We start from the raw sequence: 26787 nt of genomic DNA on the forward strand, positions 1-26787 counted from the left end.
ACTAATATTATGTGTAAATAATATGTGATGAAGCCAATGGTACTGTGGTCAGTCTTCCTGGAATGGGTTCATCATAATTCTGGATTGAAGTGGCCAGCAAGTCCAGATCTAAAACCATAAAAACCTGTGGAGAGACTGAAAACAACAATTGTGAAAATGCACCCTTCATCGGCAGTTTGCACAAAAGTGAGCTATTAATACTATTAATAGAGAAGTTCAGGAAGCTCATACAAGGCAATAAGAAACATTGATTATTTGTGTATATGTGTATATATATATATGCAGTATTTGCACCAAATGTTACGTTTATTGTATAATTTTGGCAATGGTATTTCTTTTTTCTTTTCTTATTTTAAAATGGTCTATTCAGTTCAGAATAATAACACAGGTTCTCTGAACAGTGTTTGTATAAGAATTGCTAAAAACCTAAACACATCTGTACATTTCAACTTAATTGCAGGCATTTTAAAACATGGAAAGGTGGTATCGAATATTTTGTCCATAACTGTGTGTTCTGTTACAACCACTGGTCTAGGTACTGTCAAGGTCATTTTACATCAGTTCTCATGAAGGAAAAGATTAACCCTTGTGTTATCTTTGGGTCATTCTGACCCATCAGTCGTTGTGACCCACCGTCGTATTGCGACAACTTTACCGCATACAAAAACAAAGTGAAGCATTTTCTTTTAACTGTTGGGCTGTCTCAGACCCCCCACATTGTGAAGGTTAAAAGAAAATTATTTTTATTTGTTTTTGTATTGGGTAAAATTGGATAAACACAACAATGGTTTGTTGTGTTGGCATGAACTTTTGGGTCATGTGACCCGAAGGCAGCACAAGGGTTAAAAGAGTTACATACTTTCGACATATAGTAACACTGCTCCTGTCCTCAGTAATTGTTCTTGATTTTTCTATCAATGGCATCAATATATATGGGGCACAATGTCTCCAGTTGAAATAATCTTTCATCATTGGGTCAAAGGGAGCTGGGATATTGTCATAGGGACTTGATTGTTGATTGTGATTCTTTGCCTGGTTTGACACCGGAGCATTCCTGTGATGGCCCTTCTGAACCTGAATGAAACAAAATTCCCAGAATACTGTAAAACAAATACTGTACATAGCCTCAGATCATTTCAAATGCAGCTATCAAATAGAAACCCTGCATCCAATTCCATTATTTGTTAAAACCTTATGGTTGTACTAGAAGCAGCCTTGTTTACATTGAGTCGTACTTTAGAATACAAATGTATTTAGATAAGCAGGACAAAATTATCTTACTTTTTGTTGGCGATGACATAGATGCATGGATTATAAAACGTAGAGGATTTAGCGAAGAGAGGAGCAATTATGGCCATGGGTGCTGGTATCTTTTTGGGGTCTCCGAAAGATGCCCAGAGGCACACAATAGAGTATGGTGACCACGCCACCAGGAACATTACAATCATCAGTATCGACATCTGGCAATAAACAAAATAAATAATGGTTAATGTAGCTAACTCTCAATAAAATCTCCTGAGATGTCATGAAAAACATCAAGTAACAGGAGCATTCGCAATTAGAGGGCTGCAAGAGAGTAGCGGCAGCGTCACAGAGCTGGTGACCTTAAGGGCCTCGTGTGAGTGTTGATATTTAGTTAGAAAGTTAGCTGTATTGTAATTCTAGCTCACACACTTGTAAGGTTTTTGTTTTTTGTTACCTGTCAATTCTTTAAAGCGGGGGCTCACCTTTGTCACATCCATCTGATCTGACCAGTCCATGTTGATGGTATCTAAGCAGTTGCTGGCTTTGTACCTCTTCATAGTGACAGACACACTGTAGTAGCAATAGAACATGACTGACAGTGGGATGATGAAGTTCACACAGATCACAGCCATGGTGTAAGAGATGAATGAGCTGGGGGACAGAAAGTAGAGATTTGGTTATGGTCATAATGTTTGTAACCCATACTGTACTGGTTGCACACAATTCACAGCAAAATCCAAGAACCATATTTAATCGCATTGTACTTCAATGTACTGTACACTGCAACCCCCACCAACAACGGCAATTCCATTTCACAAACCTCCCACAAACATGACTAGTGCTGCTACCAGCTAGCACATCTCAGGGGAAGGTAGTCAGACCATGTAGACCATAACCCTCCCTGTGGTACATCACAACATCTCAAAAAGGTACTCGCATTTTTACTTATTGGCTAAAATTATCAAAAAAGGCCTTTAACTCACGCATCATTGTTTCTCCAATCGATGGTGCAGGTGGCTCCAGTAGGGTCTGGTGCATAGCCTGCCCAGCCAACGATTGGCATGGCTGACCAGAAGACAGCATTCAACCATGCCGCCAAGATGAGGAGAGTGTATGATCGGGTGGTCATTTTCTGCCCTAACCACCAATTAGAAACACATGGTCAATGTTTTAAGTTCAAAAAGCAACTTTCTGAGAAATGCTTTGGTAAACCAGTCTCTTCTCAAGCTCTCATTCATTGTCAAACTTCACAGCTCAGTCTCGAGGATTAAATGGTTTTCATAAAAATGAGCCAAGGCTGGCTCCCCCTCTCATTATTTTCTTTAATTTTTTTAAGTACCAGTGCATCCTAATCATATCAGTCATGTTATTGCAGGAGCCAGTTGTAAAACAAATGACTGCAGATCAAGAGATCCCAGTGTCACGCCTCCGTACTCTGCGCATCCTGCAAGGAGGCTGCGCTCTGCTTCCCCCGAGTTTTGAGATTATTTATTTCACCTGTTGCTTGTTTGACCCATTTTAGCTTCCTATTTAAAACCCAGTGTTTTGGTAGCTTCTTTGCGAATTCTTACTCATTTCTTAAAAAGTCAGTCTGAGCCTTGTTACATTCTGTTTTGTCCGTTTCTCTGATTGACCACTTGCCTGTCTTTGACCACGAATTAGAAATACCTATATTGCCCGGTTTGCCTGTGTACCGACTTTTGCCTGTTCCTGGACTAGACCGCTAAATAAAACACCTCTGCACTTGGATCCGAGTCTGTTCTGATTACACCCAGATTCAAATCCCGCTCTGTATGTTGCTTTGCAGTAAAGCATCTCTAAATGAATATGTTACATACCTATGTCAGGTCTGCAGATGGATAGGTAGCGATCAATGGCCACCACAGTCAATAGTCCAATACTAGCCATCCCAAAAAATATGTTGAGGGCTGCATAGATCTGGAGGGAGAAAAAGAGTATTACAATTTAGTAAACCTTCTTTTATGTTTTATTATGTTTCGGGTGTCTACACTTCACCATTGTAATTATGTTGGATGTCAACATTGCCGTCCATAATGAAAAGAAGCTTTCTGGAAGTTTTCTGTGAAATTTATTTGGGGCCATTTTAATGTGACTGATCAATGTCAATTCCCATATCTAAGCAGAGGGACGAAGTGCTAAACTTTTGGGAAATAACCACTAACCTTTGTTCAGCTAACACAACAATCTAAGGGCCTGATATAAACCTGGTTCCAATTGAGGTTTTCTGAGGTCAGGACCTCAACCCAGGATTAGTATCACATGACATCACACCACTTTGACACTACGCTCCTCATTGACATTGAGTGAACGTTTACAACACTATATAAATGTCCACTCTAAAATTCCCAAACTTCCTGCACCATGTTTATTTGAACCATATTTGAACCGTTATTATAAAACTATTTTAGTATTAATTTTCATAATAACTTGGATTCTGATCTGACAAATACATGTGTTGAAGATTCTACTATGCATATTAAAGCATTAGAAAATAACGTATTAATAAAGTTTACCAACCTGACAACCTGTGTAACCAAATTTCCAGCTGCCATGGAGGTCAGATGCTGCAGACATAGGGTATCCAATGCCAGCCACTCCAATATCAGTAAATGCTAGGTTAATGATGATGGCGTTGGTGGCATTGCGCAGTTCTTTAAACTTCACAAACATCAGCAGCACCACAATATTACTGGCTAAACTGACGACACCTGAGAGAGCAAAATTAAATCTTAAGTATGCTTGGTACACGAAAATATTACTAAAGACATTAATAATGAACATTATAAGGCGAGAAACTGTCTGAGAATGTCACATTTCCTCTGATATTGATGCTTTCACAAGCTCTAAATAAGGAAGATGTCTGTTTTCTTTTATTTCAAGAAAAGAAACCCTGTAGTTCTAATACAATACTTTGCCTAGTGGAGGTCATTTATTATTAATTAAGACTGTTGAGTAGGATTGTTTCTCAGCAAACTAATAATTACCATGAACTAGTATAGATATTCCACATATAGTATAGATATTCCACATATTTAAATTTTAGGTCCCTATATGTTTATTGTATGCACCTTCCTGCCAAAGCAAATTCCTTGTCTGTGCAAACTTTCATGGCGAATAAATCCCATTCTGATTCTCCATTCTGAACTAGCTTGGTGACTGGTTCCATAATGACTTCAGCAGCCGAAACAGTAGGGGAAAGCTTAAGCTGACTTGAATCGATTCTTATGAAATTATTGCTGCCAACAGGCTTGCAGTGTACTTTGAAAATGAGCCAAATCACAATGTACCAATGTTTTTTCACCACCTATAAAATTGGAAGGTTTGATGACAGAGGTCAAAGATGACAAGTTTGATTGGTAAAAAAACAATGTAGATCAAAAAGTAAATCAAACTGGTTGTTGGACAATGGCTGCTTCACCTCTTGTTTTACTCTCTGAATAAAAGAAAAAGGGAATAGGATAGTGGATGGTTCGTGGTCATCACGACACTAACACAAAAACTGCCACAAATTAACATACAAGAACATCTATCAAAGATATTGATGGTCAAGTCAAAGGGAAAAAAATACCATTTGAGTGGCAGTACATTACCATACTGAATGTGTACCTGCAGTAATAAGATATCCAGCCACTATGTTGTGCTCAAATTGTGTAAAGGCACTCTTTCCTCCATAGGGAATGGCCTCCCCTGAGGTATTGAGTCCAGACTCCGTTTCCATGATCCGTAGAAAAAATACTCAATAGAAACAGAAAAGCAAAGAAGTCAGTGAAGTAACGTCAAAGTGAACTCTCATTGATTACCCAGAAACTGAATGGTCCATGCTCATAGATAGAAGCAGTGAATCAGCATATTGCTTGTCTAAATACAGGGTGTGTATGCAATGAGTTTAGAGAGAGAGTGAGTGTGTGTTAGGGATTACAACATTCTCTTTCCCCCCAAATTTCCCAACACTGTGGAGGTTGTTTGTGCATAGCATGGGTAATGAGTGAGAGTACACAAGAGCGGATTACCAGTCACATGGAATGTCTTTATGGTGGGGTTGAATCCCATGTGACTCCCGACTTAACGTTTTCTTTCGGTTCAACAACGGAAAAGTATCGTTGTGCTTTTTATTTCTGGTGGTGAGTGCCTGGGCGATGCCCACTCCTTAGGCTAAGTATGGCTCACGTTACCGGTAACAAACGACAGACTTTACTATGTTTCGGATCTCTGGATTAGTGTACAGATGATACAAAAACTGGTTCTGGCTCCAACCCAAAAGTAACATTCCATCGCAGTGCCTAAGTACATTCCATTCTTGATTGAATTGCTACTTTATTCTCCTTTGAAATCGTTATATTATGGATATTGTGGCAACAACTGAGTTCAACAGGGGTGTTCCACACTTAATTAAGTATCACGCAGACCACAGGCGAAGGTGAGCCCTACTGGACATACCTGGCCCATGATCACCCTTCCCAGGGTGTGCTTGGGGAGCAGTCGATGGAATTGCCCAGGGCTTCCCCTGGGCTGGATTCAGGGTCACAGTATGTTAAGGATATGAAACGGATATTTTAAAAGCAAATGGTCTTCAGGGAACATGGACTATTGTGGACTATCCCAGCATTACATAAATCATACATGTCAGATGACACCACAAAAACAAGGAGGTACATGCAAAATGGTTGTCAGAAAACCATCAGAGGTTGCTGTGATGAAGTGGCACTACAACAAGGCCGTTCTGAAGGCCTCCAGGGTCCATGGGATAGAGCCCCAGGACAGCTACATGAGATGATCAGCGAAAGAGAAGTGTCATTTTACTTTGCATAGACCCACTGTTGTGGCTGAGTACAGCAAACACATGGGTGGAGTTGATTTGTGCACAAGAAAATGGACCATCCGGTCCAGCATTTCTTTAACCTGGCTGCCACAAACAGTTGTATCAAGTGCGGGTCAGACCACCAGGTCCACTGGGAGACCAGAGAAGGAAAGGCTGAAGAATGTTGACTTCAAGCTTTTGCTGGCTGAAGAAATTATTGCTCAGGGACAGGGTGGGTGAGGTCAACAAGATGGCCAGTGGTGATGATGATGATGATGATGATGATGATGATATGAGCACTGATGATGAAGAGTACATTCCAAAAACGAAGAGAAATCCATATGAAAATGAGTACTACAACATAAATATAGGCCTATTATGTAAACCCAATGTAGCCTACACTACAGATGATAAAAAAAGTTATAATAATTGAGACTGGACATACGGATTTGAAATGTTCACTGAGGCCGGGAGAATGAAACCTGAGGGTGGCAGTAATGCATGTACGTGGATGCCAACTGCTTCCAAACATAATTGAAAAAGATCCTGCATTTCGGAATTTTGCATCGGGGTCTTTGTTTCAACCGAGAACGGAGTAGAGGGTGGGGGCTTAATGGTTCTAAAAGTGCTTCAGTAACCAGGCAGTAAAAAGGTGTGTTCGACTTCATGCAGCGCCGGCGTCGCCTGCAGCCGCCTGCAGCCCGGCTGACTTGAAGCAGCCAATGGCATTTTCAGCTTCAAGGCAACCGGCGCTGCATGAAGTCGAACTCACCTAAAGTAACGGTCCAAAAACGGCACAAGCCTCGCTACACGGCTACACGGAAACGATAGCAACTGCGGAAGTAATCTACTCGACAGACGCTTTTCGAGACTTCGAGTAGCAATAATCACTAGTTACAACTAGGTACACTTTTCAGCGGCAAGGTAGCTGGCAATTATGTTAATGTTGTAGGTTACTACACAGTCGCTAGATTATCAAGTAGTTAACGTTACTACTAGTTAGCTAGGCTAGTATCGAGTGACAGTAGTGAGACGGTGGTAGTGCTCGAGAGCTGGCAAGACGCTGCATCGACATGATCCACCCGTATTAGCTAGTCAGCTAACGCTAGTAGGCTAAGTTAGGTCCGAACATAAGTTTTTTTGACCTAGCTAATAGGTTAATTTATCTTCGTTTCAGCTGCTGTTTGTTGGAACTGTCTGGAGGCGTACAAGCCTCAATCAAAAAATCTACAATGCGACTTGTTATTCTGGAGGACTATGATTTGGCTTGCGAATGGGCAGCGAAATATATTCGCAACAGAATCGTCCAGTTTAAGCCCAATGCAGACAAATACTTTACTTTGGGGTTACCAACAGGTAAACACGTTGGCACTAAAACGTAAAATAGATCAACTGACCACGTACGTTTACATTCTAAATTCATTTTCCAGGTAGCACTCCATATGGCTGCTACAAAAAGTTGATCGAGTATCACATGAGTGGCGACCTCTCTTTCAAATATGTGAAGACCTTCAACATGGATGAGTATGTGGGTGAGTTTGCACCAAGTTAAATGTAGATCACTTTGGCCAAGTCACAGTAATGACTGAGAAGTGGCCTATGCAGTAGCATTGCATGGGTTTCCATCAAATAAAAACGTAATACTTATTTGAACGTTTATTATGTGTTGCTGCATACTTTGTAAGCATTGTTTATTTATGTTTTACTCCTAGCTATAATGTGTCATCAAAGCAGAAGCTCTGTCTGCTTCCACTGTCAATTACATTTAGTCATTTAGCAGACGCTCGTATCCAAAGCAATTAACTATTTGGTAAACGTGCACAGGCTCGGACCTGCACCTGTTGTGATAAAATCTAGTTATTAAATTGTTACAAATCTGATAGAGGACAGTAAAATAATATTAAAAACAGGAAATGTAAAATTAATTAAAATATTTAAATAAAAACTAGATCAAGTTTGTCAAGAAGACAAACATTATGTTGGCTTAACTTTAAAACTTTAAGCTTTGAACATCCTTAAACTTGAACACAAGTTTAGGGATGTATATAGATAGAGACATTCATTGATTGGACAGACGTGATTTAAATTGGAGTGAATTGGGTGTAAAGCAACCAGTCATAATGTGCCAATTGCATTAATGGTGTGGGGTTTTGAGGAACTGTATCAACACCATACCAACTATAGCAAACCAACAGAGATGATCAACAGGGACAATGATGTGATTGTAACTCCAGCCAACAAGCATTCAGGGGTCAAAAATAGTCTGTCAGCTTTTTTGTGGGTGTGGAGTGGACATATCTAAACTTGTTGTCTCCGTTTCTGTAGGTCTTCCTCGGGATCATCCTGAGAGCTACCACTCCTATATGTGGAACAATTTCTTTAAACATATTGACATCAATCCTGCCAATGCCCATATCCTTGATGGCAACGCAACTGACCTGGTGGCAGAGTGTGAGGCCTTTGAGCAGAAGATTTCCCAAGCAGGAGGAATCGACCTGTTTGTAGGGGGTGAGATTTATATACATGCTTAGTTATTTCATATTGATATTAAACACATTTGTGTTTTGCTCCATGGTTTTGAAGGTAACTATGGAGAGAGTAACTTGCATACAAACTAGAATAATAATATAAGAATAATTCAGACGCGCACCAAGTAACCTTACAAATTAATTGGACAATTATTGGGATTATCTCTCACCAATGGAAGATATCAAACCCATAAACCTGAATTTAGTGAAAAGTATTTTTCTGCAATGATTACCCCAAAAAGATTTTAAAAATAATATAAAATTAAACAGTAAATTTTAAGTATGCAAAGTATGCAAATGTTATCTTGGTAATTTCTCCTCCCCTATTTGTCTAGGGATTGGACCTGATGGCCACATTGCCTTCAATGAGCCAGGCTCAAGTCTCGTATCCAGAACCAGAGTCAAGACTCTTGCCAAGGACACCATAGTGGCCAACGCCCGTTTCTTTGGCAATGACCTATCCAAGGTCCCTACCATGGCTTTAACAGTGGGTGTGGGTACTGTTATGGATGCCAGAGAGGTAAGCTTGGTTCAAGTACAGCCAGAAGCCTCATAAGACTGGTGTCAATAACTGTTGTTTATACCATATTCTCAATATGAATGTTATCAATATTGGGAGGCAATGGGTCAAATCAAAAACTGCCATTTTACCATATGCAGCCAACAAGCACAACACCCTCTATAGTGTTTTAGGCATTCAGAAGTGATGATCAAACTTAATGCCAATCACATGATGATTTATTTTCTCAGGTCATGATTGTCATCACAGGTGCCCACAAAGCTTTTGCTTTGTATAAAGCAATAGAAGACGGTGTTAACCATATGTGGACTGTGTCAGCCTTTCAGCAGCACCCCCGTACCATTTTTGTGTGTGACGAGGATGCCACATTGGAACTGCGAGTCAAAACGGTCAAGTACTTCAAAGGTGAGGATGGCAAGGGGCAGGATCAAAGGGTCCAAGGATTGGGTCTAATATGACCTAAAATAACACAATGCTAGTGTCTCAATTGTTGACACTGTAACTTTGTGTAAAACACCTGAGACATTCTACATTCTCTGGACATGTTCAATTTTGTGTAGTGTTCGATTTTGAGTTCCATTCCTCTTAAGTTATGGAGTTTAGTAACATCTGTTACAGTTTATGCACTTATTTCTCTTTTTTTTTCTTTGGTGAGTCACTTGAGTTTGGAAGGATTAGTAAAGATAAAGGATATGGTCACATCCTGACTTTACAGTGACTTTACTGTATCTGCTGTTCATAGACCCGGTGTGATTTAGAACATTTTAAAATTATAACAAAGTCACATTTAGGAAAAGTCAAGAAAGCAGTTGGATCAAAATATATTTTCTTTGTCAAATGACTGGCGCTTGGGCTTTTAATGTTAATCTACACTCAGTTACCAATCAACAAAGTAAAAACATGTAAATTAGCTATTTCAATTGGACATTTTTCATAATTTTACCTTTACTTTGATGTGGCTCTCCAAATTGGTGGTCAGGTGCATCCAGTTTGCTTTACTTATACTTGAAATATGTCTAGAACTTGATTAGAGTCCATCTGTGGCAAATTGGATTGGACATAGTTTACAAAGGTACACATGTAGGTCTCACAGTTCATTACGGTATAATTTGAAGCACTGATGGTAACGCTATGTATCACGATATATGAGTTTTTCTTTAAATTTCCAGTCCATTCGTTTCAATAGAATGCAATCCACACTATTATAATAAGCATAATAACAACAAATTGCCCAATCCAGTTCATGCTGAATACGTTTTATGTCAACACTATTTCCCAAGGTCAATTGTGAAATTAAGTTTTACTCATTTTCAGGTCTGATGCATGTTCACAACAGACTGGTGGACCCAGTGCTCAGTATAAAGGACCAGTGAGTGGATGGTGAGACCAAGGCAGATATTTTGTACCTCAAAACGTAAGATGCGTGAATTCAGATACTGTAATTATAACCAAGGTGGCCGTTTGGACAATCCTGCGATTCAGCTTTCAGTTGTGCTGGCTTCTGTACATCTACTTCTGTACCCAGCAGTTGACTTATGACTACTGTGTCATTATTGCATTGGTTAGACTTTAGCTTGGTACGTTCTATTAGGGTATTACAAAAGCTTATTCTGTGACTGCATATGGCATGGCCAGAGTTGGCCAATCAATCTCTGGAGGGCAAAGACACTAATCAACCAATCATAGTTCTTAAGTGTTGAATATATCATGTCACATGTTTGAATGTAGCAATTTAATCCCGACACCTTGTCAAAGCAGATATCGGCTTGGAAGACTGTAATAAACACAGATAAGGTTTAATAAGCATCTGTTGTTCACAGGTGTTTCAAAATGTCTAGTTAAAACCACTCAACTTATTCCGTTCGCTTATTTGGTATCATTTTATGGCACTATGATTGGTTTCCCAATCTGTTTGTCAGGAAATCAGAAACATGTGATGCTGGAATGATAATGTTTATAGTATACTGTACACAAGCTACAAACAGCTGCAAAGATTTTGCAGTCTCATCATTTTGGAACTAAAATGTGTTTTCCCAATAGTAGAGACTACATAGAAGCAAAAGGATTTCAAACATAAATATAGCTTCAAGCAACTGTTGTTACGGGCTCCTCCATAGGGGAAAAGGTGAAATAAGGCTCACATACCAATGAGTATTTGGTGAGGTTACATAGAGATTCTTGAAGCAATCCATTTGCCAGCTCATTTAATATAGTTTCAAAATATTAGCCTACTTTCCATCTTTTCGATAATCTTTTTGTGGTCATGCTTCGGCTGTTTTTCTGCAGGCGTCAACAACGTAGAGTGCTCCTCAATGTTAGCAAATTTAAGTCACTAAAGGAATGTGGCATTGATTTGTGTATAACCTACCATTTACTTAAAGAGGTTCACAGTAGATAAATCCATCATGGCAGACTTGATGGACTTGATGGATGAAAAATGTGCCACGATTCAGAAATGTAAGTTACATGGGGTGGAAAGGCCATCGTTTTGAAAATGAAACTTGAATGTGAACTGTAGCACCCCTTGTGGCTGGATCTGGTTTTACTGTATCGGTGTGCAAAAGTTAATAATTTTAGGTCAAGTATTTTGGGAGTCATTTGCCGTCTTTGGGCCAAATTGTCTGTTACAATGTTATTTTCCTGTAAGTAGATTCCTGTTGTTGTACATTCCATGTTCAGTCTTCTCAATGCACCAATTATTTTCACACAAGTCTGGGCTTCAGCAGTTACTTAATAGATGTTGCATACAACATGTTATCTTGTGACTAATAAAGATCATTTTGAAGAGGACTCAATTTTCCTATTCTTTTCAGTATGATAATGAAACGATTACAAACTACATAAAGATTTTAATTGGACTATAGCAGACATAAGTGTGAAATATTTTACTTACCTGAAATTGAGAAACGTTTGTATATGGATTCCATGGTCCATTATGGATTGTATTCAATTTTGGAGAAGAAAGTCTTCCATTATCTGGTCTGCTTAGATTACGTGATTTCTTTTCAACCCTTCCACACAAGAATGTGCAGAATATCAAACATACTTTTTCTATACGATTCCTTGTGGTATCACTAACATAAAAACACAAGAGGTCACTCTCTGCTCAGGTTCAACATTTGTGGAGACATTCTGTGGGGTTTTAGATGGTAACCTAAATGGACGGTGTATACTGGGTGGTCACCCAGACACATCTGAAACATGCTTAGAACAGTTTTACTTTATGTTTTGGTCTATTTTACTTGTAGAACCAAATTAATTAATTAATCTGGCACAACATGAGGCCAGCTAAGAAGAAGTGAATGCATTTGAATGGACAACCATTTCAGCCATACATGAGATGATTATTTTAGTTCATTGTAGTAATTTAGAAGTAGTAAACTACCAGTATACTAGTTAGGAGTAGCTGTCTCAATTTGTGTTCTGAAACGAGTCGTCCTCTGTGTGTAGGCTGTTTATGTAAATGTGTGCTTCCTGTCGGGACTCTTCTCATTGGCTGTCTCGTTGGTGGGCGTTTCAAAGATCACAGACAACAATGTGATATCCTTCTCTGTTACTAAAGTGAACCACAGCTCATTCTGAACTGCTTCAGTGATCAAGGGGGATGCTGACAACATCTGACATGGCAAAAATCCTTTCCAGACCCATGCCCTTTTCCCCTTGCCCCCCCCCCCCCCCACCCCCCCATCGTTACATTCCTTGGGAGCTTTTAAAAGCAATTTTCTCTCACAATAAGCAAAGATATACCTCTGTCTTTTCAGAACAATATTAAAGCAAGGATGCTGGATACATATTGGTCTTGTTAAAATGATGGGGTAAGGGAACAAGCAACCCATAGGTGGTGCTATAATGTTAAAAATAAACAGAAACTATAAGCCCGACTGCCCCATGTGACCTAAAGATTAAAAAGACATTACAGATTTTCCTTCCACTACACTGACCTAAGTCCTGAACTTTTTTTACATGTTCTTTTCGACGTATTAGCTCCAACATTGTATAACCATGCAAACTTGTAAAATGTGCAGCATACTTATGTATGTACAACATACTATGTACAACTTGTGTCAAACGTTATCATTACATTACATTTACATTTAGTCATTTAGCAGACGCTCTTATCCAGAGCGACTTACAGTAAGTACAGGGACATTCCCCCGAGGCAAGTAGGGTGAAGTGCCTTGCCCAAGGACACAACGTCAGTTGGCATGTCAGTTGGCATGACCGTTATCAAGCAGAATAGTGCTACGCAGAATCCATAAGTACTTACAGTGAGAATACTTCAGCGATAAAACAATAACAAGTAAATTCCCAAAAAGTGTAACTTTAGGTCAGTTTTAATTTGATCGCCCCCAACAAATCTCAAAAGCGGAAACAGGGATCGATCAGATTGTCTGATCAGGATCACATTCTTAGTGTTCTACTGCCTCCTATAGCAAACATTTATTATACACCCATCACACAACATCTAGCATCATGTCACATCTTGCCACAATGCCCTCAAATTAAATGAGGAACATCTGTACGTTTGGAATCCTGCTCAGCTACTTTAATTTAAATGTGCTTATGTTTTTTTTCTTTTTTATGAGAAATTGCACTGCTATAAAGACATTACAATTGGTATATTTAAAAAGTTAGGTCTTCAACTTCCTTTACAACTCTTTGTTTAAAGCACATTGTACGTCATTCTTATTCCAACTAAGAACTCTAAAGTTTAAGTTTCACCAAATGTTTTGTGTTTTAGTTTTTTTTATACTTAACGGTAGCAGTTCTAAATTTTCTTTTAACTATTTTTTTCCTGCAATTTATTGGAAGATCTCTCGTGGGTGTAATATCTCATACTGTCAAAATAATTAAAATCACAGCCATGAGATCAGATGTAGAAAGATGTGGGATGAGAATGTGCTTCTGTATTCCTCTCGATGAGAATATAGTATCCAAGGAAAACACCAAAACTCATTATCATTTCATACACAGGGATGAATCTTTCTTTTGCCAAAGATTCACTCATTCTGAGTCAATGACATTGGCCACAAATAATGTGAAGGTTACATAAAAAAAATCTGGAAAGTGTTGGTTGAGGTAAGAGAAGTCAGGAGGGACAACTGTGTTTTTTTCCATCAGTCGTGTTGTTTTTTTTATTTGTGTATAGGAATAGATAATGTATGTGTATAAATACATGTGTATGCAGGAGAAGTGTGTGTGTAAGGCCATGGCATTACTCTTGCTTTCATTGCACAGTTCTCTTTGACTGGTTCTGCATTTCAGATAATCTATTTGGCAGGAAGAGGGGTTTCCATAGTAACAAGCCTTTCTTGAAGATAACAACACTCTGATATGCGTGGTTTGGAACTGGTTCAATGTGTAATACATGTGGTGAACAACAAAAGGGTGTGACAGGCATCCTTTCTTTCAGTGCAGGGATGTTTTCTCATCCAAAGGTCAATGCAGGGTCTATGTAATGTTTCAGATTCTTGCTGACAGGTAATAGCACCACTAATTGTATTAACAATAATTTAAAAAAATACTATTATCCAAGAACAATTGTATGAATGTAAGAAGAATGAATGTATGTCATTGTAAGAATGTGGTGTGTTGTTTGTAGAAGAGTTGAAATCACAATCTAGGACACTGTTGCTGTCTATGGTCTTGAATGCCCTAAGGTTTTCCATCTGAACCACACTGCAAAGCTAGTTCCACGATATCTTATTGTGTTCAGTTTATCGTTTACCTTTATTTTAGAAAATACTTTTTCTGTTATCTTTGAATACACTCAAATGAAACCATAATGTTGTTTTTTTTTTACTGCAGAGCTTGAATCTATAATTATTGAATAATTTAATGTCTTGGTGTGTGTAAAGGATCATTGTTACTTTAGACCAAATAGATATTGCTGTAGGTTGACCCATGATGTCCTCCACATCACTGCAGTGATCATCTCAGCGTATGATTAGAATTCCCTTTGGAAGCATTTTCGGACATCCCTTCTGTGGAGTTTGGGCTCTATCACCATGGAAACTGACAATCTTGCTACTCTATGTGTCCAAGACTGGTCTAGTAGCTAAATGCACCAGTCCTAATGACTGCAGAGTCTATCACTAAGGTTAGACCAAATGTGGAACGTCAAACACAGGGTATTGTCTGTTAACAAATGAAATGGTTAGAGTTAAGTTCAGAAACAAATGATAATACTAATTTCACAGTATGAATTGTTTTTTTAATATAGGATAACAGCTCCCTGGTCGGAAAACCTTAAAAATGCACTGCAATGTCTTGAAATTTTACCCTCAGCCTTATCTTTTGGTTATGTAACTGATAATTCACAGTTTAAATGACGGTCTTGGATGAGCTTATACCCAAAGAAAAATAAATCTTGTGTTTGCTTTTTTATTTGTACTTCTATATGTTGATGCTTTGTGATATATGATGAGAGATTCAGTTATTCTACTCAGCATCTTGGTTATAGCACTCATATCACAAATATATTTAGCTTGTGAGAGCACCCCTGTGATTCCTTGTATCTAAGCAACCAATATGCCATTGACATTTACTTCACATAATATTTGCTCCAGAGAGAAAATCTATTTCAAGTATAGTTTCATAGAATCCACAGTTTAAGTTGACATCTGGTCTGTATTATGCATGCACTCATCATTCACAGTGCTAGTACGCAAGTCATGACCACACTGGCCATCGTCTGCTTCCATGGAAACGCAGACATTCGACGTGGAGAATAACACCAATGATCCAGATGTGGCAGGTATTATTGAAATGAAATTAAAGGTATTTTAATGATGCAGAAAACCTGTTACGTGGTAGAGACACATTTTAATATATTGTGTCACCTTGTTTACAACTTGCATGTTGTTGGAAACATAACCTAAGGATGTCTTTGGCGGTAAACCAATATATACCATAGGTCCATTTAAAATGGCTATGAGTGAAGGAATAGATTTCCATAGGCTTGGCACAGACTTCTTGTCTTTCTAAACCATGTTTTTACATTTTTTTCATGCATTTCATATCTCTATACTTTCTGGTGTATAGCAATACTATGACCTTTGTGGTTCATGGACTCATGCCACTATTTTAGGATTTGATGGAAAGGGCCCTTTGTCTTACTGAAAATGTCACAAAGGTCATACCTCCTAAAATAACTCGAGGATGTAATCATGTCTACACATTGTGTGGCCATCCAGGCAAAAATAGAATACGTACTAGAAAAGGGAATTAGAATATCATTGAATATATGTTAAACTCTTAAGCAAACCTGTATGCGGGACTATTCAATGGTGAGTATCTTTTAGCGTTGGTTGGTTACGACAAGGAGCTTGCAAGGCGATGGTTCAGTGACCAAGCATGCAGTATTAGTTACTTTGATAGTAACTAATAGAGGCAGATGGCTGAACGGTTAGGGAATCGGGCTATTATTAATAAGTTTCCAGTTCGATTCCTGGCCGTGCAAAAATGACCTTGTGTTCTTGGGCAAGGCACTTCATCCTACTTGCCTCGGGGGAATGTCCCTGTACTTACTGTAAGTCGCTCTGGATAAGAGCATCTGCTAAATGCCAAAAATATTAATGTAAATGTAACTTACAAAATATTACATTCCATAAGCAAATGCCAAACTTGTAACTCTGCAGACTAAGATGGCCAAGAGGTGAAGTAGACACTGAGATAAAACTTTGTTCCAAGGGATTTCAGATTTTTATTGTAGTATAATTCCAGTTTAGATAGATTATAATTGAGTAAATATCGATTTTTTGTTTTACGATTAAATGATGTTTCAGTCTTTGATATTAATGGACTCAATATTTTGCAACTGTACAGAGCAGATATTCTACAAGTTATAATTGAGTACTATTGTAAATATCTGTTATCGTCTACACTTCTACATGAATCCAATTAAATTGGCCTTCCCTCTACATCCATGGCAAACACAATTTCTCTAATTATCTCTTTCCATGCCACCATCAGGAAGACAGCTAATTCCAAAAGGCTATTTATGACGCAGAAGCCCAAGTGGCTTAGCTTCCATTAGCCTACAATATGACTGAAAAGGAGTGCTTCACATTGTTTATTCTTAATAATGAAAACTTTCACCTTGTCATATCCATAACCAACAGTCACAGTAAGAAGTGGGAGTAGGAATTGTTGTGTCACTTCTGACACATTGAAGCAGTGGCATAATTGATCATTACATCTCCGTTCTCTTTTAGGCTCCAAAACATTGTGATGTCTCTATGAATATGTGCTGTCATGGAATATGAACCTATGTGATCAACAAATAGTTACATAATGACCATGTCCTCATTACAGTAAGAATCAATTCATTTTTCAAAAATCGTTTTGCCCAATGACTTCTAAATGTTAGCAACAAACATAGTTTATAATATTTCCTTGAATTTGTGGCATATTCCATCACCAATGTATAGATAGAAACTACAGGATGGCCAAATTACATAATCACTTCAAGCAGAATTGTTTACAAGACACTGTTGTGAAATGATCCTACCTTTCTTGGGAACAGCATTAATTGTAACTGAGGCTTTTCTCCTGAAATGTTGAACACTTTAGATGGATTCCAAGATTAGGTTTATTATTTATTAAAGCTGATGGATTCTGAATGTCTTCTCAAAAAGGCCCCCTATCTATCTTTAGCTGTGTGTGAGGCAAAGCAGCCAAGCGAATGGAGGATTTTTGGTACCAAGAAAATACTTTGAATCAGAGAAGACCTCAAAGCCATGCACTTTTCAGACATGCTTGAGTGGATCTTTTACACATTCTAAAAAATATGTAGTTTTAAAAGTAAATGAATAAGTAAAATTATAAAATGTAAATACTGTGTGAGAAAACACACAGATCTAGGAAAAGTCAAGAAAGCAAGGTCCTATAATTTTATCAAGTGTGAGGTATTTATTTTTTATCTTCACTATGGTCAAATGACAGGGGCTGGGCGCTTCTAGTGTTAAATCTCTGTAAATGTGACTTCATTGATACAAAACAAATGTTGGCTCTATCAGACACTGCTTTATTCTGTGTGTACAGTGTACATGTAATGTTTGCAAAACATCAGATACAACATTTGAATAGAATAACATGTTTTACTTATCATGGAATGGCAAGACTTTTTTAACCTTTTTACATTGATAGAAACAGTTGAAGAGAGACAGTAAAGCAGGGAGAGAGACAGAGGGGAAGACATGCAGAAAATGACCCAAGCCAGAATCAAACTCGGTCCTCTGCCTTATGGCCTTAGCCTTAGTGGTATACGCGTTCTACCCGGTAAGCCATTCATGTTTCTATGATATATTCTGAAATCTACACAAATAGGACGAGCAGGCTCCAACTGTATTCATGGAACAAAGCCAATGTTGTAGGAACACACATGACACTATCTGAATAGATTCTAATATCCTCTAATATCTTAATCATGATGATGATGGACAGAGGAGGAGGAGCAAAATTAATTGTCATCATATATATGTATTTCAAATAACACATTTAGCATTAAATACTCCTAAAGGTATTGGACAAACAGATGAAAACAAATGATGGTACATTAGAATAATACAGAATCAGTTTGCACACCATAGAAGCATTATTGTGGCAAGAATTCAGCAAGCATGGCATCTACATATATTTCCTTTGAGGAATGGAAAGATACAAGGGCTTGCATTTAAAGATTTATGGCCAGGACACTATATGATTGAAATACATTCCCACCAGTCAGCACTCAAAGCTTTATGTTCTTGTAATGGATAGCTATGAACCAAAATACAGAAGTGTCCTTTTTGGTAAAATATAATTTCAATAGTAGTTTTTTCTGCCACAAGCCAGTTGCTTTACCAATACATTTACCATCTGTATTGTGGAAATTGAGCCATACATATATAAATATATATATTTTTATCTTGTACCATTCAAGAACGTATATGACATGTTTTCAACTCATCTTAACTGTAATTTCGACTGCATTTTGAGAAATGTTCTTGAATATATATCTTAATTATGGATGTATTTAGTTGTACATGTAGGTCTAATATCACTGAAGTCAGGATTATTCTTTTTTTTACATTTGAAGTTTAAACTGGTCACTCATTTAAACTTTTAAAAAGAGTAAATCCTTGTCTAAATCATTGTAAATCATTCAGGGAAAATGAAGAAAATTAACTTTAAATGATTGTTTGGAGTAGCTGACAGTAAATAAAAAATGTTCTCTACTTCATATATGTACGTTCCAATATTTTCCGTTTTTGACAGGATCTTGTGCTGCTAGTCCCCCCCTCCCTCCGCCCCCCCTTTACATTTACAATAGCTTATTTATTTATTTTTACCATGTTGTATGTCACAGTCTTTAATGCTTTACGGATTCACAGAGATTTTTCAACACAACATTAAACATTTATGCTACAAAACCAGGTACAATAGTTTCTTTGGTTTGGTGTCCTGGAACAAGTATTGTTAGCCAAATACTAATTTTAAAATTACCAAAAACCAACAGTTTCTCAGATTTTCCGTTCTCTTAAATGTCTATCAAGATTCATTGGAATCATTAATCAAAAATAGCATTTACTTTACATGATATCATCAATAATAATCTTTTAAAATGTAAGGTTCATGCTATTTGAGTACAAACTAACCATATTTTTTATGTTTACCATATTAATACATTTACATTTACATTTTAGTCATTTAGCAGACGCTCTTATCCAGAGCGACTTACAGTAATTACAGGGACATTCCCCCGAGGCAAGTACTGAGAGTATACATACTATAATACATTCTGTCACTCGTAATTCCGAATTTAAGGTATCACATGACGTACATTTCTCTAAATGCAAGGTTCTGAAAAGTTAATTTATCATCATTATATTACACAAGCAGCTGACTGTAAGCACCTGCCATTGTTATTAAATCTACTGTCATTTAAAAAGTTTGGATTCTGTTGATAATCCTTCTTGTAACTTGAGAATCAGTTTCAGTCAGTTTTGTAAAATAACTTAGCAAAAATGACTCTGAAAGTACTGTTTTAAAAAGGGATTCACAGTGTCAACTATTAAAATGAATGATGGAAATATACAACATTCACAATACTGCAAGGATTAGTAGCATATGTTCTAATATTCTGTTCATAAATTGCTACAATTTCAGTTCCCAAAACAATCTAACATGAAAAAATCATAATTCATTGGCATCATAATTCTCAAATCCACCGATGATGAAAACCATCTCATTCTTCAAACAACAACCCCACTTCTAGCCCTGTTTGTTGTAGCTAACATGTCTCTGCCTAGAAAAATAGAACCCTTACAAATATAAGAGCTGCTCAAACACAAGAGATGAAATTGAACTCCATAAACTCTTTTGTTTCTATCAACATTACCGACAATAGCAAGGCGGTAGAAAGAAAAAACAAGTTTTCTCCTAAAGAAGCACATTAACGGCAAAAGCTCCTCTTTGCAAAAAAATTATAAGTACAGATAACCTATCCAGTAAACAAGATTAAAGAGGCCAAAGGCTGTAGGGAAGAATATTCGCGAATAAGAGTCAATCTTTGATACCCGAACATGCATCCTGTTTTCCCTCCAGGCACCAGAGCGACAGTCATCAAAACAACAAAAGAAACTTGTGCAGTCTTTCCCATCCAGACATTCGTATGCATAATCATCATCTTCATGATAGGGGGCAATGTTGTTCATCTGGAGAAGGGAAGTCCCTGGCTGAATGCTTACTCCGGTGGACTTCTGTGAGAGGAAAACACATTCGCTGAAGAATATACATTTCCACACCTTTATTCGTTTTACTTGGACAAGATGGAGCCTAGTGTCACACACCAATCTGTTTCACCAGTCTTGTGTTTGTCTCTACCCCCTCCAGGTGTCTGTCTCCCCCTTCCTCACTACACCTGGTACATTAAATACCCCTCACTTTCTGTCTCTCTGAAGCTTGCTGAGCCAGCATGGCCACATATTTAAAGAGTCATCACCCTGGTGTGTTTGTGACGGGAGCCAACTCAGCTTCAACAAGTTCTCACCACAGCATTTAAGCAGCCCTTTGCTGCAGAATGAGACTGGGCTGAAGCCATCACCAAATCTATTTGGATGTTTATCACTTCAGACATGAGGCAATATTTTGTTGTGGAAAACAAAGGGTTTGAAAATATGGTGAAAGTACTTAAACCACGCTACAAAATCCCCTCGCTCACCCACTTCAGCATGAAGATCATGCCAGATCTTTATGAACAGGGAAAAAATCAAAATGGTCGATGAATTATCAAAGGCATCCTCTGTTGCCCTCATCACAGACAGGTGGACCTCCAGGGCAACAGAAAACCGCTTGACTGCAAATGCTCACTACACCACAGAGGAGTGGGCGATGCGAAGTCTAGTGCTGCAGTCACGCTTCCTCTATGAGAGTCATACAGACACAAATAAAGCACAGGTAGTGTTAGGAGTAGTAACAACACTGCGAGCTAGAGAGGCCCCATATCAACATCCCAATATCCACAGATGCCAAGAACCAAGTTAATGCAGTGATAGAAGCTAGCCTGGGGCCACACATTGCTTTGCACTTAATCAATTTAGCATTGCAAAGGGGGAATCTCAATGAACCAGATGGACCGCCTCCATGGAAGGATCAGGAAGGGGGTTTCCTTTTTCCACCAAAGCATAACAGCCACTCGTGTTTAAGACCAAGCAAGAAATACTACCGCCACAGACCCACAAGCTCATACATGATGTACCAACAAGATGGAAGTCAACTTCTGACATGTTTTAGTGCTTTTTACTCTGCACTGACAGACCAGACCCTGAAACAAAAATACATCATCACCTTGTCTGATGATGATGTGAAAGTGGCAGAAAAGTTCCTTCAGGTGCTCAAAGCCCTCAAAATTATTGAACCATCTGTGTCCATGATCCTACCTCTGACAACAAAGATTCTACCATCCATGGCCCCAAGAGAGGAAGACAGCACCATCACTAGAGATGACAAGGCTGCCATCACGAAACAACCAAGCTCAAGGTGCAGCATGTCTTTCGGTTCAATGGACTTCAGCTCTCCTCACGGTTCTGGAAGGCGTTCTGCACCCTCATTATGTCACCGCCCAGTTTGCTCTCCGGTTTTCACCCCGAGTACAAGGGCTAGTCTAAAGAAATGAAATTCAAGTTACTACTAATGCCCCAACTCTGGTTTCCCACTGTGACATTGGGTTGTTTGGTAACTCCCGCACAGAGAAATAAGGGTTCACACACACACACACACACACACACCCTGCAGTGCTTCTCCTTCCTTGCTCCCCAGTGGTGGAATGATCTCCCTGTTCAACTACACTCCTTTCAGTCGGAGAACAAACATCGGCCTCTTTGCCTGGAATGAGAGGGCTTAGCTGTACAATACCTCTTTTGATATCTGCAAAAACAACCTTTTCTGCTTGTTCCATCTGAAATCTGTTGCAGCAATGTCTTGTAAACACAGGCCCTACCTACAATTTATATGGATGTTGAAATATGTTGCTATTGTTGCGCTGTAGGATAAAAATACAGACAATTCCTTGACATGAACCACTTTGGTCCTTGATTATTTTCTGCACTTACTTCATGCACTATTTGTAAATGTACATATAAGATGTCAGATACATTTACGAATGAATTGTTTGTTCTTTGTTTTTATAATCACATCAGAAATATATTTAAAATTGATTGCCATTTTTCATCTGTATCACTAATCTAATTTGATCACACACACAAACTGTCCATGTATGTCCATGTCCTAGGCCTAACCAGTTTAAGTGTTAGACTTAAATGCGACTCGTTATTTAGCATGCTAAATTACAGTTTAGTTAGGTCAGTTAACTCATTATCTGGTTCTTTTACCTGTGCATTGTTAGCTTTGGTCTTCTTTGTTTGACGGTTGCTTGTGAAGTAGTGGAGAGTTCCGTACTCCATGAGAGCAGCAAAGGTGAAAATGAAGCACACAGACACAAACAGATCCATGGCTGTAACGTAGGAAACCTTGGGTAAGGACTTCCTGGAAATGGTGCTGAGGGTCGTCATAGTGAGCACCGTGGTTATACCTAAAGAAAAAGACACCTTGTAATTTATCTGCCTTTTTTAATTGCACTACACAAGCAATCAATTAGTAGTTAAGTCTTGCCATGACCCATCACCACTTTTTATTATTAAGCTGTAGAGTTAAGCCTAACAAGTGGTGTGAGGACTGGGTGACAAAACAATTTTAATCATGTTCATAAAACAATCTCCCAAAAGAACAATGTTAATGAGAATTTTTTTTTGTACAGTGACAGGATTTTGAATATGTTTTCCTCTACTTGCAAAAACACTACATGAACAGTCAATCGTTTTGCAAAGAAACAAACCATGTAGATGACGCATGTTTCCAGGCCCTCCCACTCACTGTCAAACTGAGATTGACACTGCTGATGCAGCTGCTGCAGCTAGCTCGCTGCAGCAGGAATGAGATGCACATTTTGAAACCTTTCATGTCTACTACATAGGCTGCTGCAAAATCTGGGGGAGGAGCAGCGGTGGCTAAAAAAGTCATATATATTGGAGATAATAGTAGTTGGCCTTGATGGTAGCAAGCATACTAATAATATGTGTGGTAGCAGTAGTGTGGTAGCAAGCATTACGTACTAATAACACTTCTGGTTTCTTCACAGTTCTGCTCGAAGAAAAATACACTTAAAACGGAACATTGAGCATTATTATCGTTAAATATATATATTATCTTCATCGATCAATATGAAGACATACACATATTGTTCAAATTTGTGGCCATATTGCCCAGCCCTAAGTCAGTTATAAAAAATGATAGAGGGAGATTGAAAGAGAGTGAAAGACCAGATTATACCCAATGAAGTCCGTGCAGGGACTGCATCTTTGTTGATCCAAAAGGAAACCCAGGACAGCACCACAATCATGCTGCAAGGAATGTACGTCTGAATAGTAAAGTAGCCCATTCTCCGACTCAAATCAAAAAAGATTGTCATGATGACGTATTCCCCTGTATATTGAAGTGAACAAATATATAAACAAAACATTTTGTTATCCTTTCTTAAAGTATTTATTCTATCTTTGTTATATAAATATTCTGCATTACTTTTGCATTTGTTTCACATGATTCTCAAAGTATACTCCATACCTGATTGGGTGTGTGCCACATCAGTAGTATTACGCAGGCCGACGAAGGCAAACTGGTAGAGTCTCCAGTACCTTTGGTCTGCCACTTCCACAGAGCGTCGTTGCCAACGATACTGAATTTCATTCTTAGGATAGCCATCTACAAAAGTTGGGACACTCACATGGTTATTTAACACTTCATGTAAAAACGGCGATCCAGCCATGGAACAGTTAATGTTTCTTCTAAAGGTCTTCACAATTCAAAAAGGTTGGACCTGTTCTGAAGTTGACCCATACCCAAATCAAGTCTGAATACACCCATAAACAGTCAGACCATTTAATTTTTTATTTTTTATAAATATACATTTGTTCTGTTCAGATCCCCCAAAAACCTGATCAATGTACCCAATGCACAATTACTTGCAATTTAAAAGTTTTAAGACACTGTTTAACTGTATTGAACTTTCAGAATTAAATGCATCTGACAACTCCATACATGCATTGCATACAATAGGCCTATTAGCAATGGGTGTCCGCTCATTGTGTGATAATAAATACAAAGCAAAAGTGACATAACATTGAATAAAAAAAATTGGTCAGTTCACTTTTTACTTAACACACATTCAGTTCTACATTTATGCCTTTTTAGTTCTACACGGATCCAGTGGAATACTGTTCAAATCTTTTAATTGCAATATTGAAACTTTGGCCCAGGTCCAACCTTTTTCACCTAGTCTCATGGGTCCCTGGTGGGATCTTGGATTTTTGAGACAGATAGACCTGTAAAGACCTCTAGCTTGGACAACATGGAAAGGCATACTATGGTCAGGCAAAGGGGAGCATTCAAAATGAAGCATATCTTCCCTCTACCCATGGGATGCCCTTGCAGTTTACAGTCACTTAAAAGATTGGTTGAGGCTTTAAGATTATGACAAGACATGAAAAGCTGAAGCATGATGCAGGAGACAAATTGACATAGACAATGACACAGACAGCATGAATCAGCTTGGGACGGGACGGAGGGTGCATAATTCATCAGTCCATTGGAGAATGGGACTGTCCGACCTAATTTCTCCACTGGTGGAGCAGATGATTGATCGTATGGGACAAAGCAGATGGGCCTTTTGGGGGGTAAGGAAGGACGAGGCCTTAGCTTCTAACTCTAGCCCATTCTGACACCCCTGTCTCACACTCTGGGCTGGTTATGGAAGCTGAAGTCAAAATGACAGATTGAAACGGGAAGAGGGGGAGAGTGTTTGAACACCTACAGCTTGAAAACTCCAGTGGACACGAGTGCTCATCCATTGGAAAGTTATGCAGCTTAAGGTAGCACTCCGCATTAATAGTCAACCTGACAAAAACAGAATTGTGACAAAAAGAAAGTAAGTCTCAGTGGTGGGTTAAACTACTTTAGTAAAGTGCTTCTTTCCTCAAAAATGGTTTCAACACACAAAGATCCAATACTCCTGCTTTGACAAACAGTGGGGGCCTAAAACAGGGCTACATGACAAAGAGAACAAATGCACAAACTAGAGCTGCACAAACAACGATTTAAGAACAAACAAAAATAGAAATACGTGACAGGGTATCGCTCCTACCTCAGGGTATACATGACTCTCCCGTTACTCCACAGTCGAAGCAGGCGGTTTGGAGTAGTGATCCAGTGGGCGTCTGACTTTCTGGAGTTACGAAAGAAAGTGTCCGGAATCCAAATCTTTCCCACCATGTTGCTGTTAAGCATCAACAGTTTCATGGAGCTGTTGAACTTTAGACGGCTGTCGTACCACGTCTGGGCAAAAAATATGTCTATGGTGTACTCCTGCAAACAGAGCCATGTAGGTAGGAATGCAAGCCATTACTGTCCATTTCCATTCATTGTAGTACCTCTACAATTAAGTGATGTTCATGGGAACCTCAAATGACAACAACAAATGCACACATTGAGAGGCCCAGTGTGTTCTTAAGTTTTAACTGTGTATATGTAACTGGGATAAATTGTTCAAAAATACTAGTTCAATTATAACCAACCCCCGTGAATCCAGTTGAAAGCTCTTCCCTGGCATAGCTGGCTAAAATGTTCAGTTGTGTTTACAAGGTTGACCACAGAGAGGCAATACCTCATTGAAGCTACCTAAAGTGAACACATTGGCTGTGTAAAAACAATGGTGCTAGTCCTTTGTTAAAGTAAACTGAACCATAGCCTTAACCACACAAGTGTTATTCAGTAATCCTAACTCAAACTGCTAGTTTAATATGACACATTAAAAACCTAAGTGTAATACCTGACTGTAAACATGGTTCTGTGTTCCTATTGGTTGGTACTAGTTCCTAACTTTACCACGGACAGTGTCCTAGAATCAGGGGCCTTTACAACAAAGCAGGATTTGGGGTAAGCAAGGTAACTTCGGGTTTAACCCTGAGTTTTCAGTGTCACAACGGTTATACACCGGTTTCAATTGCCACTTATGCACAATTCTTGTTGTTAGGCTTAGTGAAACCAGAAAACTAAAAGATTTCCCGGGTATGTTGAAGTTG

At 38.6% G+C, this 26787-nt stretch overlaps 3 protein-coding genes across 5 annotated transcripts; 1 reads left to right on the forward strand and 2 right to left on the reverse strand.

Annotated features, from left to right (window-relative positions):
- Positions 1 to 968: 968 nt before the first annotated feature.
- Positions 969 to 4984, reverse strand: rrh (retinal pigment epithelium-derived rhodopsin homolog). Its single transcript, XM_067243786.1, has 7 exons — positions 4873 to 4984; positions 3784 to 3974; positions 3084 to 3183; positions 2229 to 2382; positions 1728 to 1896; positions 1282 to 1460; positions 969 to 1074 (listed from the first exon to the last, which is right to left on the reverse strand). The coding sequence occupies exons 1-7, from the start codon at positions 4982 to 4984 to the stop codon at positions 969 to 971; spliced, it is 1011 nt and encodes a 336-aa protein (XP_067099887.1).
- Positions 4985 to 6889: 1905 nt separating this feature from the next.
- LOC136949584 (glucosamine-6-phosphate isomerase 2) lies at positions 6890 to 11902 on the forward strand. Of its 2 annotated transcripts, none has more exons than XM_067243934.1 (7): positions 6890 to 6988; positions 7242 to 7420; positions 7495 to 7596; positions 8390 to 8572; positions 8928 to 9112; positions 9343 to 9517; positions 10427 to 11902. In XM_067243934.1, exons 2-7 carry the CDS (start codon positions 7297 to 7299, stop codon positions 10483 to 10485), a joined length of 828 nt encoding a protein of 275 aa, XP_067100035.1. In that variant the 5' UTR covers positions 6890 to 6988; positions 7242 to 7296; the 3' UTR covers positions 10486 to 11902. The 2 variants fall into 2 exon arrangements, with proteins under 2 accessions (XP_067100035.1, XP_067100036.1); XM_067243935.1 differs by having other exon boundaries at positions 6907 to 6968.
- Positions 11903 to 20580: 8678 nt separating this feature from the next.
- On the reverse strand, positions 20581 to 25978 carry gabrg1 (gamma-aminobutyric acid type A receptor subunit gamma1). 2 transcript variants are annotated; one of them, XM_067243763.1, is made up of 6 exons: positions 25851 to 25978; positions 25521 to 25603; positions 24275 to 24412; positions 23984 to 24136; positions 22967 to 23186; positions 20581 to 20839 (listed from the first exon to the last, which is right to left on the reverse strand). In XM_067243763.1, exons 1-6 carry the CDS (start codon positions 25976 to 25978, stop codon positions 20581 to 20583), a joined length of 981 nt encoding a protein of 326 aa, XP_067099864.1. The 2 variants fall into 2 exon arrangements, with proteins under 2 accessions (XP_067099864.1, XP_067099863.1); XM_067243762.1 differs by having other exon boundaries at positions 20581 to 20878.
- Positions 25979 to 26787: the final 809 nt, after the last annotated feature.

Source organism: Osmerus mordax, chromosome 9, assembly GCF_038355195.1.
Source record: "Osmerus mordax isolate fOsmMor3 chromosome 9, fOsmMor3.pri, whole genome shotgun sequence".
NCBI classification, from domain to species: domain Eukaryota; kingdom Metazoa; phylum Chordata; class Actinopteri; order Osmeriformes; family Osmeridae; genus Osmerus; species Osmerus mordax.